The following is a 16,254-nucleotide window of genomic DNA, read 5'->3' as shown; positions in this document are numbered from 1 at the left end:
AAAACAAAATGGATATATATCTTAATCAAATTAACCTACCTAAACTATCAGAGGAAGACGCTAAACAGTAGGGCTGTCTTAAATGCTTCGAAGCTTCGAACGTTCGATTCGATGGCACAAGCTTCGAACATTAAAAAAAAAATCGAAGTTTAAAAAAAAATATATATATATATATATTAATTTTTTTTTTTTTACTTCGATTTGTGTGTGTGTGTAGGTGTGTGTGTGTGTGTGTGTGTGAACTACCCATCCCAGTTAGGACAGCCGAATCCCGTCCAATCTTTCGCCGTCGACTAAAGACTCACTTCTTCAACCATTATCTGAAATGATAAAAAAAAAAAATCTAAACGTGACTAACCTTACTGTCATGCACTTGTCCTAATAAACTAACCTACACTGTAACACGCAACACTTTGATGAACATTGTTACTCAGCTGATAGAGTTGTACCCTTCTTGCTGTCTTGTCGTACAGAACTTGTAAGTCGCTTTGGATAAAAGCGTCAGCTAAATGACTAAATGTAAGTGTGTGTGTGTGTGTGTGTGTGTGTGTGTGTGTAGGTGTGTGTGTGTGTGTGTGTGTGCGCGCACCTTGTAGAATTCCACACATAAGAAAGAAAGATACTGGGATGAATAAACAAAATAGGAAATAAAATGTAGAAATGCATGCAATACATAAATAAATATGAATCTCCATATATGAAATATAACATTTAGATAAGGTGCTACTGAGATGTTTTGGTGAGTTCTTTGTTTTTTTGTGGAAGTAGCCCTTCTTAAAAATGCATGAACATTCACTGATAATTGGTCTGTAGTGGAGTCTACAAGGTCTACATTGCCGGACCATGTAGAATCCGGACCTTGTAGACTGACATAATTCTGTGCATAGTTTAGTCTACACAGGCCATATTTCAAATAATCAAAATCTTACTTCATTCATCTTAAACATTCTTGATTTGGGGGATTGGTAGTTCCCATGAAATCTGAAGTTGTTCAAACGACAACAGCGATCCACCTTGAATTAAATCACACAGCCGAGTGAAACCTTGTTGGATGCGTCAGTCACGAAAGGGGCTACTTAATTAATTAATCCAACCCACTTTATTTATAGAGCACATTTAAAAACAACAACGTTTACGAAAGTGCTGTACAAGTCCCACAACATAAGATAAAAAAAAAATTTAAAAAAAATATTAAAAATAAAATATTAAAAAAATATATATTTTTTTATTTATTTTTTTTCCCCGAAGCTTCGAATTAAAATCGAAGCTCGGCCCCGAAGCTTCGATTGCCAAAAAAAGCTTCGAAGGTCAGCCCTACTAAACAGTTAGAAACACCTGTCACACTAGATGAACTTAGGTAGGCTATATCTGAAATGCAAATTGGTAAAGCTCCTGGAAGGGATGGTATCCCTCCAGAATTGTACCTCTCATGCTGGGATGTAATTGGACCCCTATTACTTAATATGATTTTATACTCAATCAAGGAGGGGAATTTCCATAAGATCGACAATATTGCACTCATATCTGTCCTCCTTAAAAAAGACAAAGACCCCACCGATTGTGGTAGTTATAGACCCTTGAGCCTCCTCGGAACCGATATCAAGCTGTATTCCAAGGTACTAGCCATCAGACTTCAAAAGCATATGACATCTTTAGTTCATCCTGATCAGACTGGCTTCATAAGAGGCCGCCTGATCACGGATAATATAAGACGGTTACTACATGTGCTAGACGCCAGCAAGGATGCCATTCCACCTATAGCGATGTTGTCCTTGGATGCGATGAAAGCCTTTGATAGGTTGGAATGGTCTTATTTATGGGCAGTACTTGAAAGGATGGGGTTAGGAAACGGATTCATTGATATGATAAAAGTATTATACAAAGACCCATCAGCCATGATTATTACAGGTAAAATTAACTCTGAAATCTTTCCTGTATCGCTCTCCTCCAGACAGGGTGATACGTTCGAATTGCGTCACGCAACCCGGATCATCAACAAATTAATCTTAATTATATTCATAGGCCATACCTGACTCCTATAAGATTGAACAGAATGGGACTTAGACAAGACTCTCTATGTTCCTTATGTACAAACGGTGATGATGGTACATTTATGCATATGTATTCAGGCACGTTGGAACTTTAAATCGGTAGGGGGTGCGGCCTTTGAGCCGCCGCGGGGGGGTCGCCAGATGATAATAAAATTTTTTTATTATTATTTATTTTTTGCAGCCAGGCCACTGAACTTAGAAGCAGGCCAGGCCACGTGAATATTAAAGGCAACAAACTTGTGTTCAGCTTTTCGTTCAGCGTTTCCCTGATTGGCCGCACGGCCACATGACCGCCCTAGCACACGCCCTGCGGCAGAGAGGACGCGGCAGCGAGACGCGGCAGAGAGTGACCGCGGCCGCGCATGCGCATGAGGCTCCCCCAGGTGCTCTGACTGAGAGGTGCTCGTTGGTTCATGCCTCAATGCCTCGTTGTGCCTCGTTGTTGGTTAATGTTTAAGCATTACATCACGCGCAGGAGTGGTTTGTGACCAATAAACCATGCCTAGGGGTGGTCGTTAGGCCCGAGGCGCAGCCGAGGGTCGTTAGACCCCCCTAGGCATGGTTTATTGGTCACAAATCACGACTACAAGTGGTGTAAAGCTTTTATACAACTGCCAGATTCATCCAACCTTATTTCTATACAATAAACACACATTAATCGAAGATTTATTGAAAAAACCATCCGCCAGAAAAAGTAGTTCCCACAACTACAAAAAAGACAAGTTGCCTCCATGTGGAAGCAGCTTGAAGTGCATCCAACCAAACTAACACATCCAACTGTGTATTATTGGAATGATTGAGAGAAGTTGCCTCATGTGGAAGCAGCTTGAAGTGCATCCAACCAACTAACACATCCAACTGTGTATTATTGGAATGATTGATTGAAAATTGTATTACCAGATGCAGAATGGTAATACAGTACGGCTCAATACACACAATTGTTAAGGGAATGCAGACCTACTTTCCATAGAACTTCATTCTTAGATGCTTCTATATAAAGTAGGTAAAACAAATTAAAACGTTTTCTTTGCCCTATAGGAAAAAAACTTTTTCTTCGCCCTATTTTTTTATTTATTTCTTTTAGCCTAAACTTAACCAGTTGGAAACCAGGGGTACAGTAATAAAATTAGCAATCAACCAATCAATCAATTCAATAGACCATGCTCACTTAAAACAGCGCTGCTTCTCTCTCAGTCTGACTCCCCCGCTGTTGCAGACAGGAGTGTGTGTGTGTGTGTGTGTGTGTGCGTGTGTGCGTGTGTGTGTGTGTGTGTCACAGTGTGTGTGTGTGTGTGTGTGTGTGTGTGTGTGTGTGTATGTGTGTGTGTGTGTTTGTGGGTACGCCAGCGTCGGACAGTGTGAGAGTGAACGCTGCAGTCAGTGGGAAGGAAGTAGAAATTTAAATCAATCAATTAATCAATCAATCAATCCGCGATTTTTCTTTTGTTCTAGATTGACTCAAGACCCATCAATTACATCATCCAACATTGTTTAAAGGACTAACACATTCCCCTTGACAGAATCGCTTCATATTTAGTCGTTATGGTGCTATCAACATATCCATTTGTTGTCCGCGATCTTGTTTTCTCCCGGAGTGAGCCGGGGAGTGATATGTGATTCGGTTGTGGGCGGGTCCTGAGCCCAGGACCGTGGATTGTTGCCAATAAAGACGTGTAAATGGCCAATCAGAATCGAGAAATTTGCATGCCGTTGTATAATGTTGGTTAATTATACATTATGCTCCGCGAAATAAAGAGAGCTGCGTATTAATCAGTCAGCAGCCTCCAGAAACAAATCATGCTTTTCTGCTGCCAGTAAGAAGACCATTGTACAATAATCCACAATTAGTCTGTATTTGATTATGGTGAAATTATGTACATGCATGCGCCTCCCTCCACCTGAAAGCCCATCCACGCTGTGTATCATAGAGCACTGGGTTTTATCACTGGAGATATAAAGAGAGCTTATTATTAATCAGTCAGCATCAGACGTTACAAACGCGAAATAACATTATACATTATGCTCTGAAAGCCCATCCACGCTGTGTATCATAGAGCACTGGGTTTTATCACTGGAGATATAAAGAGAGCTTATTATTAATCAGTCAGCATCAGACGTTACAAACGCGAAATAACATTATACATTATGCTCTGAAAGCCCATCCACGCTGTGTATCATAGAGCACTGGGTTTTATCACTGGAGATATAAAGAGAGCTTATTATTAATCAGTCAGCATCAGACGTTACAAACGCGAAATAACATTATACATTATGCTCTGAAAGCCCATCCACGCTGTGTATCATAGAGCACTGGGTTTTATCACTGGAGATATAAAGAGAGCTTATTATTAATCAGTCAGCATCAGACGTTACAAACGCGAAATAACATTATACATTATGCTCTGAAAGCCCATCCACGCTGTGTATCATAGAGCACTGGGTTTTATCACTGGAGATATAAAGAGAGCTTATTATTAATCAGTCAGCATCAGACGTTACAAACGCGAAATAACATTATACATTATGCTCCGCGAAATAAAGAGAGCTGCGTATTAATCAGTCAGCAGCCTCCAGCGGGCGAAACGGCCTCCACTGATGTTATGACGTTACAAACGGGCGAAATAACATTATACATTATGCTCCGCGAAATAACATTATACACTCTGCGAAATAACATTATACACTCTGCTGCCGCGTTCGCTGCGCGCTTCATTCATTTAATTTGGGACCTTGCAGGGACCTCTGCTGCCGCGTTCGCGGCAAAAGGGGGCGGGGGGTCGTGGCCAATCGGAGAAAAGCTGAACACAAGTTGGTTGCCTTTAATATTCACGCGGCCAGGCCAGTGTTTCTAGTTGCACCAGCGCAATAGTTAGATAACCTAGGTGGGGAACAACCAGGAGATCACTGCAACTCACACAAGTTGGAGAACTATCTCTCTCTCTCTCTCTCTCTTGCTCTCACACACACACGTTTAAAAAAAGAATAAAAAAATAAAAAATAAAATCACCAACTGGTTGGGGGGCGGGTTCTGGGTGTACCCTGGTGCACCGTACCTGGTCAGTGGGTCTCGGTGGTACCCTGGTGCACCGTACCTGGTCAGTGGGTCTCAGTGGTACCCTGGTGCACCGTACCTGGTCAGTGGGTCTCAGTGGTACCCTGGTGCACCGTACCTGGTCAGTGGGTCTCAGTGGTACTCTGGTGCACCGTACCTGGTCAGTGGGTCTCAGTGGTACTCTGGTGCACCGTACCTGGTCAGTGGGTCTCAGTGGTACTCTGGTGCACCGTACCTAGTCAGTGGGTCTCAGTGGTACTCTGGTGCACCGTACCTGGTCAGTGGGTCTCAGTGGTACTCTGGTGCACCGTACCTGGTCAGTGGGTCTCAGTGGTACTCTGGTGCACCGTACCTGGTCAGTGGGTCTCAGTGGTACTCTGGTGCACCGTACCTAGTCAGTGGGTCTCAGTGGTACTCTGGTGCACTGTACCTAGTCAGTGGGTCTCAGTGGTACTCTGGTGCACCGTACTTGGTCAGTGGGTCTCAGTGGTACTCTGGTGCACCGTACCTGGTCAGTGGGTCTCGGTGGTACTCTGGTGCACCGTACCTGGTCAGTGGGTCTCAGTGGTACTCTGGTGCACCGTACCTGGTCAGTGGGTCTCGGTGGTACCCTGGGAGTCACCGCCGGTCTCCCTTTAGCTTCTGGCTGTGTCACGTTCCCATTGGCCTGGTAGGGGCAGGAATAGGCTGTTTTAATCTCAGCAGAACATTCAAGGAGGTCACGCACAAGTGGAATGTCTTCCATACACCATGAACACACACTTTGAATTTGAATTGGATATCTTGAAAGTTATGTAGTGACTTTAATCTCTTTAAGTGTTCAGTGTTTAGAGTATGATAAATCCATCACACCTCAATGAACTCTTATAATGGAAGAATTCTTGAAATACTTTTTTGCCTGTGATGATCCACACGCATACACATGCATACACACGTGTGCAACAGACTAGCTTGACATGTATCATTTGACCGGTTGAAAACACAATATTAACACATTTCCATAACATTACCAAAACCTTTTGGACATATATCATTTTCCATAACTTATCCTGGAAAACACTATTTTCTAAATATATTTTATGAATGTCCTTCGAGTGAGTGTGTGAGAGTATGTGACTGACACACAGACAGATAGATAGACTTAGTGCTTTTCCCTCCTATTGCTAGGTTTTTAGTGAGTCGTTCCTTATCTTCATTGGGGAATGTCTGGGAGTGTTGCATATTTGGATTTTATGGTGGTTTTTGTTTTTGATCTTTTGTGAGGTTTCTTCTTGACTTGTACAGCCCATGGGGGCTATTCCATGTGATCTCAGGCTATACAAATACATTTGATTTGACTGACTGACTGGACAGACACATATAGAAACTTGGACAGACAGACAGATATATATAATTATTAGTAAATGTCATATCTACCTATCCAATATCTATCTGTCCATCTGTCCTCCTCAGTCACAAAACAAGCCTACATCATTCACAAAACAAGCCTACCTCATTCAAAAAACAAGCCTACCTCGTTCACCTCCATGACCATCCTCCGCCTGATGTGGTTCTGGGTCCTACTCAGTTCCTGGAAGAAAACACAAGGTCAGGGAGAAATAAATATATCTCATCTCTTTCCTCCCGGGGTTGGTGGACCAGCCTCCAAGTGCTGCTATAATGGTGTACCAGCCTCCAAGTGCTGCTATAATTGTGTACCAGCCTCCAAGTGCTGCTATAATGGAGTAGCAGGCTCCAAGTGCTACTATAATGGCGTACCAGCCTCCAAGTCAGGGGCGGAGCTTCCTACAGGCGATATAATATTTTTTTATTTATTTTTTTTTTGCTTGTCCCAGTTTTGGCGCCCCCCTCTACATTTGCAACCATTATTTTTACATAAAAAAAAATTCTAACATAAGGGAAAATGAGCCAAAAATCTAAAACGGTCGGTCGGTCTGAGCCTCAGATTTAGGTGTTCACAGTCAGAACATGCTAGAGCGCTGTGCATTGATGGGTATCGGTCAAGTGTTTATAGAATTGAGCATCGACGGCGGCTGGGTGGCGCAGCGGACATTGCGCTCGTCACCAACGCAAGATACACCGGGTTCGAATCTGGCTGTCGGCGTTGCCTCCGGCTTGGGCCGGCCGTCATACTAACTCAATTGGCAGAGTTAGCGGGTGGGTAGTCGATGGGTGGTAATCTGGACGTTGTAAACAGCGACTCCTACAGGTCGGTTGGGGCGCCTGCACAGCAGAGACAGGAAAATGGTGGGGGCAGTGTGAGCCTCCTACACGTTACTCCTCGCCAAAATGAGAGTCCGCGCTGGCAGGTGAAAAGATGTGACAGGCAGCCTCCACATGTATCGGAGGGGACATGTGACAGGCTTCTATCCTCCCTACAATCTGCCAGTGGGGGGCACATGTGAGCAACGTTAAAGTCAGGGGAGGGGAGAATTGGCACGGCTAAATTGGGATGGGAGAAAAATAGAAAATGAGGAGAAAAAGAATTGAGCGTTGAGGAAAGAAAGACTAATGTTAGAGAACTATGAAGAGACAAAAGCCATCCGGGTCGCAGTATAAAAAAAGAAGAAAAGAAACGTGCCAAGGTAAAAGGTATGCAATTTTGTACAAATTACAAGACCTGCCACACCAAGAGCTGATGAAGCAAGCAGAGGCACTTGTACACACCTTAAACCATGGAGGGCAATATGATTTGGATGAGGAGCTGGCTCAGGAGTTGGAAAATGTACTTGACTTGCCATCAAAGAGCATGACAACTCTTGAGTTGTTGAAATTCATACACACAAAGCAGCTCACAGAAATATATCCCAACTTGTGTATTGCTCTGTGGATCAGTGCAACGCTACCAGTAACAGTAGCTTCACCTGTAGTCTCGCGAGAGGTGCAGAAATGGGATGTGGAGTCGGGGGGGACGCTCCAGGCTGCGTTTGAGTGCACAGACTGGAGCGTGTTCCGCGACACAGATAACATTAATGTCTACACGGAGACAGTGCTGGACTATGTTTGTACTTTGGTGGAAGAAACAATCCCCACTACCACAATTAGAGTTTACCCAAATCAAAAACCCTGGGTAGACAAATCAGTCCGTGAAGCTCTGAAAGCGCGCACCAAAGCATACAACGACGGCCTGGTGGCAGGCAACATGAATGACCACAAGGTGGCGCGATACAACGTAAGGAGGACAGTGACAGAGGCCAAACGGCGCTACAGAGATAAAATTGAACTCCAGTTTGAACAGGCTGACTCCAGAGCTATGTGGCAGGGGCTCAAAACGATGACAGACTACAAAGGCACCTCCCTCAAACTGAACAGTGACATCTCCTTAGCAAATGACCTCAATACCTTCTATGCGAGGTTTGATGCTGGTAATAACAACACCAGCCCACAAGCCACGGCAATGGGGGAGGGGGGGTCTGCTGCTGATGGAGACTCAGTGTTCAGGGTAACAGAGCATGAGGTGAGGCGGACCTTTAAAAAAGTGAATATCAGGAAGGCAGCCGGACCGGACGGCATCCCCGGCCGCGTCCTAAAAGTCTGTGCCGACCAACTGGCCCCGGTATTCACTGACATATTTAACCTGTCCTTAGAACAGGCTGTCATCCCCACCTGCCTGAAGAAGTCCACTATTATCCCTGTACCCAAAAAATCCAAGCCTGCTTGCCTCAACGACTACCGCCCTGTAGCTCTCACCTCCATAGACATGAAGTGCTTTGAGAAGCTAGTAAAGGGCTACATCTGCTCCTCCCTCCCCATCAACATGGACCCCCTGCAATTTGCATACCGCCCCAACAGGTCCACGGAGGACGCCATAGCCCATGTGCTGCACACAGCAGCATCACACCTGGACAAGAGGAAGGGGAACTATGTGAGAATGCTATTCATCGACTACAGCTCGGCATTCAATACCATAGTCCCCTCCAAACTCATAGCCAAGCTCAGGGACCTGGGCTTGAACTATGACCTCTGCCAGTGGGTCTTGGACTTCCTGACGGGCAGACCCCAGGTGGTGAGAGCAGGCAACTGCACCTCCTCATCCATCACCCTCAACATAGGGGCCCCCCAGGGCTGTGTTCTGAGTCCCCTCCTCTACTCCCTGTACACACACGACTGTGTGGCTCAGCGGAGTAGCAACACAATCATCAAATTTGCTGACGACACAGTGGTGGTGGGCCTGATCTCTGCCAACGACGAGAGGGCCTACCTGGAAGAGGTCAAGGTCCTGGCGGGATGGTGCCAGGAAAACAGCCTCTCCCTGAACGTCAGCAAAACAAAGGAGATGATTGTGGACTTCAGGAGGTCGGGGGTCAAGGACTACAGCCCCCTCAGCATCGACGGGGCACCGGTTGAGAGAGTCAACAGCTTTAAGTACCTCGGAGCCTACATATCCGAGGACTTGACATGGACCACACACATTGACAGTGTTGTGAAGAAGGCACGACAACGCCTCTACTTCCTCAGGCGCCTAAGGAAGTTCCAAGTCAGTCAGAAGATCCTTAAGAACTTCTACTCATGTACAATAGAGAGCATCCTGACTGGCAACATCACCTCCTGGTTTGGGAATAGCACTGCACAAGACCGAAGCAGACTACAAAGAGTGACACGTTCAGCCGAACGCACAATCGGAGGGGGGCTCCCCACCCTCCAGAACATTTACAACAAGCGGTGCAGGGGCAAGGCTAAGAGAATCATTAAAGACTCCAGTCACCCGAACAACTGCCTCTTTGAACTGCTGCGGTCAGGCAAGCGATACCGGAGTCTCAAGGCGAGCACAGAAAGACTCAGAAGAAGCTTCTATCCCCAGGCCATCAGGCTGCTCAACGAACAATGAACACTACACAACAACAACCATCAAACGCACATAGCACACACATCCACACGCACACACTCACTTTAAACAAACACACTGTAGCACCCACTCCCCACACTTTATAGCACACACTCACTTTAAACAAACACACTGTAGCACCCACTCCCCACACTTTATATTTATTGATAAAGGATTGCACTACAACTCGTACACCTTACTGTAAATTGTACCTAAATTGTACCTCATCCCATTTCTGCTTTGCACTATATAGTATTGTACATTAGTACACTGCATAGTATTGTATATTATATGGTAACTCAGTTACGTCTATTCTGCATCGAACATTGTACATATGTCTATACTGAACACTGTGACCTCATTTTCTACTTCTAATTTACATGCTATACTATGTTATTTGATACTATCTTGTCTAGCACAGTCTCTGGAGCGTAACAGTAAGAAGCATTTTGTATGAAAGTATTCTGTACTTCTGTATGACAAGTTTAAAGAAACTTGAACTTGAAACTTCAGCTGAGAGGAGTTTTTCCAAATTAAAACTCTTGAAAACATACCTGAGGTCAACCATGGCTCAAGAACGCCTCAGTGGTCTGGCTGTAATCAGTATTAACCATGAGGTTGGTGGGCAGATTTCATATGATGATGTGATTGATGACTTTGCAGCGAGAAAGGCCAGAAGGATTGCACTGTAAATGGAAACCAGTAGGAGCTACAGGCTAACCTTGAAGTGTGATGATAGGGAGAGGGAGTGGAATGTAAATAGTTCTTCAGACAAAGTGAATTTGTAATTTTTATTTATTTGTTTGTTTATTTAGCAATTATATTTTGATTATATATGTGTAACATATTTTACAATACATCATTTTCTTTTAAAGCAAATGTGCATGTTATTTTATTGTTTGTTATTATTATTATTGATTGTTAGCTAAGTTGTTTGTTTTAATTCTTTAGTGTGCACTTTCCATTTCTTCTTAATTTTCTTTGAAAGCAAATTTGCACATTCTTTTATTGTTTGTTATTGTTATTATTATTATTGTGTGTTAGCCAAGTTGTTTATTTGTTTTAATTCTTTAGTGTGCACTTTACATTTATTCTTAGCTCTTGTTCTTGCTTGTAAAAAATAAAGGTGCAGTACTTTACTGCCAAACGACAGAGGGTTAACCCTTTACTATCACACAACCGACGGTCGTGAAAGGGTTAACCTTCTGTGTATTGTCGCAGTGAAAAGGGTTAACCGTTTGGTAGCGCGGCAGTGAATGGGTTAAGATGTTTTGATTTTGGGGGGGGGGGGGGGGGGCGCAGTGGTGAAGCTCGCCTAGGGCGCCAAATGTGCTAGGTCCGCCCCTGCTCCAAGTGCTGCTATAATGGAGTAACAGGCTCCAAGTGCTGCTATAATGGAGTAACAGGCTCCAAGTGCTGCTATAATGGAGTAACAGGCTCCAAGTGCTACTATAATGGAGTAGCAGGCTCAAAGTGCTACTATAAGCGTACCAGCCTCCAAGTGCTACTATAATGGCGTACCAGCCTCCAAGTGCTACTATAATGGCGTACCAGCCTCCAAGTGCTACTATAATGGCGTACCAGCCTCCAAGTGCTACTATAATGGCGTACCAGCCTCCAAGTGCTACTATAATGGCGTACCAGCCTCCAAGTGCTACTATAATGGTGTACCAGCCTCCAAGTGCTACTAGAATAGGGGCGACAGTGGCTCTGGAGGTAGAGCAGTCGTCTGGCAATCCGGAGGTTCCCGGTTCGATTCCCGCTCCTCCCGGGCAGCGTGTCGATGTGTCTTTGAGCAAGACACTTAACCCCTAATTGCTCCCGATGAGCAGGTTGGCACCTTGCATGGTTGCCTCCGCTGTCGGTGTGTAAATGTATGAGTGAATGGGTCAAATGTGAGTAACAAATTGTAAAGCGCTTTGGATAAAAGCGCTATATAAAAAAGCAGCCATTTACCATTTATAATGGTGTACCAGCCTCCAAGCACTACTATAATGGCGTAACATCTCAATCACACTAAGCTGCTTCCTCTGTGTCTCCTCCCTTCTCTTTGGCACACAGCTCTTATGCAATAGATATATAGAAAACAGTATGTAGAGGACCTTCTTGTATGGTGGACAAAGAAATGCATGATAAAATGAGGAAGGACGGGGAAGAGGTGTAGATGGAGTTCTCTAAGCACGAACAGACCCAGTCCCTGAATTGTTGTTTTTAAGTTTAATTCAGAGAAGTGGTTCTCAAAGTAAGGTCCTGGCATCATAGCAGTGTGGGGGAGGGGAGGTACAGGTACATGGTAATAGTAGAAGACATGATACAGGTCATAAAATTATAGTACAGTAGAAAAGTTAAAATAGGCAGTGTAAACAATATAACAATATAATTAACTCTGAGCAAGTAGGCAGTGTAAAAGTGTAAATCAGTTATATTTGCATTACAATAAATATAGTTACAATAGACACTATAATCTAAATATATACTATGAGTAAGTAAGTATACAGTATACACAGGTGCAGTATGCATAAGGTACGTATCTACCAACTAATATATATCTAACAACTAAAGTCTACTCAGATGAGGGTCCCCGAGACTAAATCTGATCAATAGCAGGTCCTTATTATGTATCAATCTGTGTGTTTTTTACATGAAAGGGCTTGAGAACTAGAGGTTTCGAGCGCGGGAGCAGTGAGAATGAACATCGCTTACAGTATCAGCAGGTCGTGCAGGGACGCCTGGTGTTGCTCGGCCGTGCATCTCAGGGGACACATTTCCATTTATCTGTAAAGATGGTGTAAGAATACAATAGTTACACATCCATCTAGTTGTTGTTGTTGTTGATCTTTTGATCTGCTAACTCTGGCACATTTAAGATAAGATAAGAATAAACTTTATTGTCCCAGAGGGGAATATTTACTAGGAACTTTATCAGTGCTGCATCAGTCTGCAATAACAGTGTAAACAAAGAAGAAAAAGATATATCTACAAACATTCATTCATTTACAGTCATGTTTGCTAATGTTCATGATTTGTCCCCATCAAATAAACTAATATAATAAACATAGGGTTTTTGTTTGTTTTCACATTTGCTATTGATCTATTCACATGAATCTCCAACACAATATAAAGATTCTCGTTTGAAAACTGAATCTCCACACCAGATCTCCAACACACCAAAGGTCTGGGATCACAGTACCTCAGGTGTTGTTACGGGCTTTGGAGGTGTCCTTGGCTATGGAGAGAGAATGAGAAACAGCAAGTTGTATGTATGTATATACTCTCTGTCAGGATCTATGGGTAACAGTACTGTATATTTGCATATCGTATATGTCACAAATGTAACAGTACTAAATACCTGTATGTCATGTATGTCCCTATGCCATAAATGTCATGCATGTTGTGTATGTCATAAATGTCGCTATGAATTGAAAATGGGGGACCCTGATGTAAACAAGACAAACGTCTTTCTCTGGTCTGCATCCCCTTAACAATTGTGCGTATTGAGCCGTACTGTATTGTACCATTCTGCAATCTGTTAAATAAAGTTTTCATTCATTCATTCAGGTTACAGTAACGTGACTTCAAATTTGTTTTCATCCACCATTAGAATTTGTTTTCATTAATCACAAGGCGTTTGGAATTAATTTTAATATATTGCAGTGAAGAGGGGGATGCATTGCTCTCTGCAGCCTATAGCCAGTGGTGGAAGAAGTACACAGTTCCAGGCACGTGCACACATAGAGGCCATGGGGTGCTTGAGCACCTGCCTTTTTTAGCCTCGTCAAAAAAGTGCCCTTTTTGAAATTGTTTATTTTTTTACCGTTACGCATATAGACTGCCCTTCCAACTGAAAAATGTCAGGATAGAATCAAAATATTAGGTAAAGAGAGAGAGATGCTCCATATTCCATTGCAGTTTGCACGGCCTCCTCAGCGTGCCTCTCCGCGGACCTATATATTTTATGCATAGCGTGGGTGGTGATGATGATGATGATAGAAACCGCTGTGGCGCATACAGTTGAATGCTGGTATTACACTCACTGAGGGACACGAAGAAGTCAAGTCCGATGGGATTTGGGAATCTCAAATACAAATCGGGATTGGAATAAAAAATGCATTTATATTAAACAATACAGAATATACAGCACTTCTTGGGGTCTGTAGGGTAAGCACTTATTCCCTCCCCCCTGAACATTTATGGAGATGTATGGGCCTTTTAAGTCAGTGATAAAAGTGTCTTTCAAGGATAAGTGAGCTCCTGCACTGATTATTATAGTTCAATATTCAATATTTGATCACCAAAACCCCCCAAAAAGCATAAAAAGGGGGGCCCCCGCCCGAAAAGGGCCCTTAAAAACCACGCTTGCGCGCTCGGTTAATATATACACACAAGTGTAGTGCCCTTTTCAGCCTTTGAGCACCTGCCCCTCTAAAGTCCTGTGCACATCCCTGCACAGTTCCTTTACTTAAGTAAAAGTAGAAATACTCAGATAAAGTACTGGGGTAAAAGTCCTCCATTCAAATTCTACTTAGGTAAAAGTAGAGAAGTATTTGCTATTGAATGTACTTAAGTATCTAAAGTAAAAGGACACATTCTACATGATGTTTGTGTATCCATTGACCTCTATAGGTGATGTTAAAGTGGTATGTGGTCCAGTTATTCTGCTCTGATTAAAGGTTATGTTAAAGTAGTTTGTGGTCCAGTTATGCTGCTCTCTCTGATTACGTACTCTTGAAGTCGACAGGCTTCAAATGTGAAAATATATAATCTTCATACATTATTTATTTTGTATATAGATGTTTTCTATGCTAAATCCTTTTCTTCAGAGTAACTAGTAACTGGTGGGTTCAGATAAATGTAGTAGCGTAAAAAGTACAATATTTACCTAAAATTAAAATACTACATAAAGTACAAGTAGCTCGAAATTGTACTTAAGTACAGTTGAGTAAAAATACTTAGTTACTTTCTACCACTGCCTATAGGCTGAGCGATATTAACAGAAGTGTATGCTGTGTCGTCTCACCAACGGCGTGTTCTTCTTCACCTGTGGCTTCACGGTGCATGGCTCCATCTAACCCCCCCTCTGGAACACAACACAGGAAGAGAAGAAGACTCAGGGAACAAACTTCACTTTTTGACTTACCAGCCATTTGGCTGGTAGATTTAAAAAACTACCAGCCAGGCAGATTTTTTACCAGCCAAAAATTATAAATAGCTTTTTAGTATATCGCCATGTGTTATTATTACTATAATACTCTCATATGCTATTTTCAATTAATATCATAAACAACATAAGGAATATTAGCATAATTTTGAGTGGACTGAAGGAATGAGTCAGCGTTAATAGTTTTAAATGCAAATAATTTATTGAAACATAGAAGTGGGGTCGGTTGGGACACACACAATGGGGGACCCTGATGTAAACAAGACAAACGTCTTTCTCTGGTCTGCATCCCCTTAACAATTGTGTGTATTGAGCCGTACTGTATTGTACCCATTCTGCAATCTGTTAAATAAAGTTTTCATTAATTCATTAATTCATTCACACACACTGTTTCAACTCACCACCCCCGCATCATATTGTAGTCTAGTCTGTCTTCAAACTTCCACTCCTCTCGAAACTTTTTTATATTTGAATATCATTATCTGTCCATCCTCAGTAATCCTCAGTTTACTATAATATACTCCTGACTGACTTCATCGTCTTTCCAAACGCACGCACACACACACACACACACCCTTTCCCCAGTCCACATTGTCTGCTGTTCTCTGGCTCTGCCTCTGATCAGGATTAGCTTGTTAGCTTACGCCAGTGCTTCTCAAACTTTTTCTGTCAGGCCCCCCTTTGGTGGACCAAAATATCTTGGGCCATGTTTAAATTTATTGAAATAACACCAATATCGTGACCTTTCAAATTGACAACACCTTCCCTCGCGAGAGCCACCTTGCCTCGCTGTGAAACAGCACTGCAGAATGGTCAGCTCCCATCTCCTCACACAGCGCAGAGAACAGGCGCGCTTTCAGGGCTCGGGTTTTGATGAAATTTACCACGTTTATAACTTGTCAAAACCTCATTCAGCTCAGGGCTAAGCTGTCTTGACGCTGGCGCTCTGTGAATTTACAGTGCGTCCATTGCGCGTTTGGCGAGACCCCCTTGATGAGCGCCTGTAGCCCCCTCCTTTTCCCTGCCATGGCCTGCGCACCGTCAGAGCAAAAGCCCACACAGTTCTCCCATTTCAGTCCATGTTCCGTCAGGTAACTGTCAATAATTTTGAAGAGCTCATGTTTTTGACATATTTGCAAAACAGCAGATCTTCACTCAGTGACTGGGA

General features: G+C 43.2%; 1 protein-coding gene across 1 annotated transcript in view; it reads right to left on the bottom strand.

Moving 5' to 3' along the window:
* The window catches only part of LOC311226733 (uncharacterized protein), a gene marked incomplete at its 3' end in the record, with an annotated part of 175,780 nt that overhangs the window by 142,685 nt on the left and 16,841 nt on the right, over positions 1 to 16,254 (bottom strand). The window contains exons 2-6 of the mRNA XM_084312143.1: positions 14,946 to 15,005; positions 13,119 to 13,154; positions 12,632 to 12,703; positions 6,617 to 6,673; positions 5,690 to 5,770 (exon numbers count right to left, since the gene is read on the bottom strand). Of these exons, the coding sequence (XP_084168269.1) occupies positions 5,690 to 5,770; positions 6,617 to 6,673; positions 12,632 to 12,703; positions 13,119 to 13,154; positions 14,946 to 14,993 (294 nt within the window). The 5' untranslated portion in view covers positions 14,994 to 15,005. The remainder of the gene's footprint in view (positions 1 to 5,689; positions 5,771 to 6,616; positions 6,674 to 12,631; positions 12,704 to 13,118; positions 13,155 to 14,945; positions 15,006 to 16,254) is intronic.

Source organism: Notolepis coatsorum, assembly GCF_963971535.1.
Source record: "Notolepis coatsorum genome assembly, chromosome: 4".
Taxonomy (NCBI): Eukaryota; Metazoa; Chordata; class Actinopteri; order Aulopiformes; family Paralepididae; genus Notolepis; species Notolepis coatsorum.
This window is presented reverse-complemented; position numbering and strand designations above follow the sequence as displayed.